The sequence below is a fragment of the Xiphophorus maculatus genome, chromosome 9 (genome assembly GCF_002775205.1).
Source record: "Xiphophorus maculatus strain JP 163 A chromosome 9, X_maculatus-5.0-male, whole genome shotgun sequence".
In the NCBI taxonomy this organism is placed as follows: domain Eukaryota; kingdom Metazoa; phylum Chordata; class Actinopteri; order Cyprinodontiformes; family Poeciliidae; genus Xiphophorus; species Xiphophorus maculatus.
In genome coordinates, this window is record NC_036451.1 from 30,234,166 (window position 1) to 30,239,731 (window position 5,566).

Consider the following 5,566-nt stretch of genomic DNA (forward strand, 5'->3'; position numbering starts at 1 on the left):
CTCAATGTTGCTTTACAAATGTATTGTTTGTGATTTAAATAGCCAAATTTTATAACCGATGATTTGGCCGACATCTTATCCCCTTCTCAGACAACCACTTGTAACTTTCAATCGAAGTGCTGCAGTCCGCGCTCAAGGTGAAAGGGGGTGGGGCGACAGCAGTTAAAAAAACAACAACATGCATTTACCAATGAGACGGGTTATTGCTTGGATTTGAATCAGGAGTGCATCCAATAAAAAGAAGGATCTTAAAGAAATTGATACTGATGATTTAGCGTTATTTTCACAGTTGTGGTCTTGACCGGTCTTGAAATAAAATACCGAGTCCTCAATGTCCGAGACCGAGACAAGACCGAGACCAAATGTGGTCGAGTCCGAGACAAGACCGAGACTATCAAAAAATGGTCTTAAGACCGGTCTCGAGACCAAGACCGTTTTCGAGTACTACAACACTGATGAATAATGAACATCAATAAAACACATTTCTCTGTAAAATGTCTTACCAGTCTGGATGTTGTGTTGTTGATTAATGTAGTAAATTATAATAATGTGCATCAAACTGAGTCAAAGTATAAAACCAGTTACATCAAGTCCTGCATTAATTGCGTGACCTTCAACCTTCTGGGTTATTTCTGAGTGTTAACATGGGTGTGTGTGCAGTAGGTGTGTGTGCAGTAGGTGTGTGTGGAGAAGGTGTGTGTGCAGTAGGTGTGTGTGGAGAAGGTGTGTGTGCAGTAGGTGTGTGTGCAGTAGGTGTGTGTGCAGTAGGTGTGTGTGCAGTAGATGTGTGTTCTAGTTTAGGACAGGAAGCTTCTGATTCCGCGTTTCATTTTCCGTTGGCTTGACTGCAGTTTTATTTTTTTCAGGTATTAAAATCAGAATTAAAGTTTCTTAAATTCAGCTTGGATAAAACTACGTATTTGCTATACCAAGAAAAACACTAAAAAGTATTTTGGTATGAAGAATACAGATTAATTTCAAGCAGAACTTTAAGCGTGTTGTGTGTTTCAAGAGTAAAGCTCCGTGTGTGAGACTTCCGGCGGAAGTAAGCAGCAAGGTGCTAGCAGCGTTAGCTTCCTTCTGTTCGGTTGGAAAACGGTTTTTGCTGTGTGAGCTGAATATCTCCGGTTTATCGTCAGAGAGACTAAGAGCTGCTGGATAAATATTCAAACAGATCGATCATCAGCCCAGCTGGAAAACCCGAACCGTCTCGGAACCTCCTGGAAGTGTTTGCTGATCCAGACTTCATCGAAGTAAGATTCCCATTCTCATCTTTGTGAATGTGAATTCACAAAAAACCAGATCAGAACAGATTCATGTTGAAATCGCATCGGTGCCTAAAACCTGGAGATAATTATTACAGGAGCCGTGAGATTAACGCAGAAAGATCCAGAAATACAAAGCAACTAAATAAAACGGCACCATGCACTTAAATTCTCTAATAATAGATCATAAAGAATAGCAGATAATCCTATAAAGATGTATTATTTTAGGAGTTGCAGGCAGAGGATCACGCATTAAGCAAATAAACAAGAAAGAATAAAGAAAAGTTGGAGTAAAGTCTAAAAGTATTTTGTTCCAGTTCGTAGTAAAAGGAAAAAACAGTTTTAAACACAAATTTAAACGTTTTATTTTAAAAAATTAAGTAAGTAAAATTAAATTCTATTTTCTGACTTTAATACAAATTGAATCCTCTTTTTTTAACAGAGGAGAGATGCAGTAACTTTTAACTTTGAAGAATAGGGTCCCCTAAGTTAACCCCTTTCTATAAATATGAAAAATAGAAAACTATTGGTTGAGCACTTAAAACGTAGCATAGCATTTAAGCTATTAGAAGGTGCTAATTCCCACCTCTTGTCTCTATTTTTATTTTTTTGTTTTTTCTTTATTTATCTATTGTTTACTGCAGAGCTTCTCATGCCTCCTGCTCTGCATGTTTTAGATGTTTCTCTGTTTCAGAACAGCTGATTGCATGACCATAAAGTGCTGCAGAAGCCTGTTAATCACCACAGATTCAGTCCAGGTGTGGCAGCAGGGAAACACCTAAAACATGCAGGGCCGGGGGCCTGAGGGCCCGGGGCCTGAGGGCCGGAATGAGAAACACTGGTTTACTGGAATTTGGACAAATGTTAAGTCTAAACACAAACTGAAAACTATATTTGACGTCCCCATTTTCCGTCTGATCCAGGTTAGGCTTTGTTTTGATTCGTTTACGCCTTCAGTAATTCTGGTCTCTGTTTTAATTTCGCTGTGCTGGATCTCAGAAACATCCTTAACCTTCTGCTGTCCTTCCACAGCCTCATGTCTGTTCCTGCTCATGCTCTCATAACTGAAGGGCAGAACTCAGATGTCCACATGACGGTAAACGCTATGAAAATAAAAGAGCAAAAACAACTCAAGATGGGTGAGCCAAAAGAGGAACCAGTACATCAACCAGTCAAAGAAGAACAGGTTGAACTGTGGGGCATTCAGGATGAGGAGCAGCTTTTAGTGAAACTGGAGAGCAGCACCTCTATGGCGACTGCTGCTGATGAGAAAATATTCCACAATGAACCAGAACTGGAGCAGAGGATGGAGATAAAGGAGGAACCAGAACCTGTAGCGATTAAAGAAGAGCAAAAGCATCTCTGCAGTGATCAGGATGAAGATCATCTTTTAGTGAAGCAGGATCCTGAAGCCTTTATGGTGTCTCCTACCTATGAGCAAAAAGACAATAACAAACCAGAACCAAACAAGAACCAGCTGCTCTCTGCAAACGGACCTGAAGATAAGAACCAACATCAGCAAGAAAGCAACCAGAACGACTCAGGATCCAGTAGAGATAAAGATCTGAGTCCAGAGAAGAGACCACAGGACAGCAGAAATCAGAGGGACAGTGTGGACAATTCAGAACTAAAAAAACATAAAACAGATTTACCCTGCTGTAAAGTATGTGGTAAATACCTGACAACCCGACAGCACTTGAGTTTGCACATGAGAATCCACACCGGGGAGAAGCCACATCCTTGTAAGATGTGTAGTAAATCTTTTAGAAATAGTGGTAATTTGCTTCGGCATGAAAGGACTCACTCAGGAGAAAAACCGTTTTTTTGTGAAGTGTGTGGTAAGTCCTTCAGGTATGGTGGACATTTCACTATTCATAAGAGAACACACACAGGGGAAAAACCATATCACTGTAAACTATGTGCCAAATCCTTCAGTGACTGGACAGGTATGACCAGACACATGGGAACTCACACCAACGAGAAACCATGTTCTTGTGGAGTGTGCAAAAAATCTTTCAAAAAACGACATGACCTGTCTCGTCACCTTAAAACTCACACAGGTGAGAAGCCTTTCTCATGCATGACATGTAGGAAAGGCTTCATCAGGAAATTTGCTTTAACTATGCACATGAGAACTCACACAGGCGAGAAGCCGTATCCGTGTGAACTGTGCGAAAAATCTTTTCGAGACCAGAGTAATTTAGCTCGACACATTAGAACTCACATGGGAAAGAAGCAGTATTCTTGTGATGTGTGCGATAAATCTTTTAGAGACCGTGGCAATTTGGCACGTCACATAGGAACTCACATGGGTGACAGACATCCTTGTGAATTCTGTGTTAAATCTTTTAGACAGAGTAGTGATTTGGTTCGTCATCTTAGAACGCACACAGGCGAGAAACCTTTCTCATGTTCAACTTGTGGTAAAAGTTTCCCAAGGCAATCTGCCTTGAATGTTCACACAAGAGCTCATACAGGTGAAAAGCCGTTTTGTTGCAACTTGTGCCACAAATCTTTTAGAGACAATAGCAACATGGCTCGTCACCTCAGAACCCACACAGGTGAGAAACCATATTCTTGCAAACTGTGTGGTAAGTCCTTTCAGCACTCTTATTATTTGACCAATCACATGAGCACTCACACAGGTCAGAAACCATATCCTTGTGATTTGTGTGATAAATTCTTCATGCAACGCAGCGATTTGGCTCGTCACCTGAGGACTCACACAGGGGAGAAGCCTTATTCTTGTGAATTCTGTGATAAATCTTTCAGACAGAGCAGTATTCTGACCCGTCACCTCAGAACTCACACCGGTGAGAAGACTTGAGACTCTCCCATACTTGTCAAGCTGAACAATCAATGCGCCGTTTTGCTTTTATGAAATGGTCATGGTGAGAACACCACCCCTTCCTGCAGACAGCCTCCTTTGTGGACAACGTCGTTGCAATTTCCGTCCAGGAGTTTGTAGCCATTTGACAGTCTTCATAGTTATTTAGTGAAGAATTACGTAAATACATAATTCCTCACCGCATTCGGTAAATGTCCCTCAAAAGTATTCATGTAGCCTGTGAATACAAAAACTAGATACTGGTTGAAGCAAAATATCAATATTGCTGTCTAAGCTTATTTCTACACAAACCTGCGACCAATCACAACGCGCAGAATGACTCCGTTTTCATCTTGTTACTACGGTAGTGAGAGCCGATGTCGACACTTCAGAAGATTTCCAAAAGTTTTCATGTTGACTTGGGGAAAAAGTTTCATCACTCAAACTAAATAATCATTTATTTAAGTGATTCTTCTTGTAATCTGTGTGTAAAATATTTACTTTCAGGTTTAAATTGATTAAAAACAAATTCAAAATCTGAAGACGTTCTCTGGACTCTGGAATAATGTATTTCTTGGTTGAAGGACAAAGATCAGATCACTTTTATAATCAATACTTAATATCACCTTCTGAGGTTCACTTTCTGGTTACAGTCAGACTCTTTGCTGCAAATTCACTGGGTTATAAACAAATTCACAATTGATGGACAAGCTTCTTTATAACAAAATTTTCAATTTCCAGCACATTTATTGTTATGAAAATTTTATTTTTTTCTACTTAAGTCTTATGACCATGTTGAACTTTTGTGTTTAAAGTCTGGTGACTGTGTGAACATGTGACTAGGATTACATTGTTATATGACCTTGAAATAAAAACTGATGGCGGCGTACACCGCTGGACTGACAGCCAACAGCTGCCCTTACATTTGAAAGTTGAACTGAGGTATTTGTTACTAATTTGCATTGTTTTGTAAAAAGTCTGAGGACAGAAAACTTAATGATGTACAATATTATTATGTTGATTGTTTTTGATGTGAAGCCATTTGAAACTTGACTTTTTAAGTGTTTTATAAAACAAAGCTTTACTAAAGGCGTTAACATACAAGTCAGAGTATCCAGGACTGGTTTTTATTTTCTTTTTCCTCAGCATTAAAGACGTTTTACAGAAAACAACTTTGATTTTTTAATGTTTTTATTTTCTTATTCCAGTTATTTTTTTATTTTTATTTTTTGGCAACTTAAAAATTGACTGAATAACGTAGAACATTTTTAATAGTTGAATCAAATTCTTAATGTAAGTATTTATATCTAAAAATATGCAATTATCTTCTTAATATAATTTAAAGACACTCATTTCCAAATTGTGTTCTAATCACTTGTCTTCTATAAAGGCCAATGATAAATCTGAATATTTAATATCTACATGCTCCCACCTGCCCAGGGTAACTATCTAGAGTCAGCACAGCTTCAGTTAT

At 38.8% G+C, this 5,566-nt stretch overlaps 1 protein-coding gene across 2 annotated transcripts; it reads left to right on the forward strand.

The window, feature by feature from the left end:
• Positions 1–1,046: 1,046 nt before the first annotated feature.
• Positions 1,047–5,278, forward strand: LOC106699899 (zinc finger protein 883-like). 2 transcript variants are annotated; one of them, XM_014472266.2, is made up of 2 exons: positions 1,047–1,253; positions 2,298–5,278. In XM_014472266.2, exon 2 carries the CDS (start codon positions 2,302–2,304, stop codon positions 4,090–4,092), a length of 1,791 nt encoding a protein of 596 aa, XP_014327752.1. In that variant the 5' UTR covers positions 1,047–1,253; positions 2,298–2,301; the 3' UTR covers positions 4,093–5,278. The 2 variants fall into 2 exon arrangements, with proteins under 2 accessions (XP_014327752.1, XP_023194752.1); XM_023338984.1 differs by lacking the exon at positions 1,047–1,253 and adding an exon at positions 2,023–2,188.
• The last annotated feature ends 288 nt before the right edge of the window (positions 5,279–5,566 follow it).

Bases quoted from the DNA above. Each gene is read 5' to 3' on its own strand.
- LOC106699899 (XM_014472266.2), top strand. From the start codon at position 2,302: ATGTCTGTTCCTGCTCATGCTCTCATAACTGAAGGGCAGAACTCAGAT.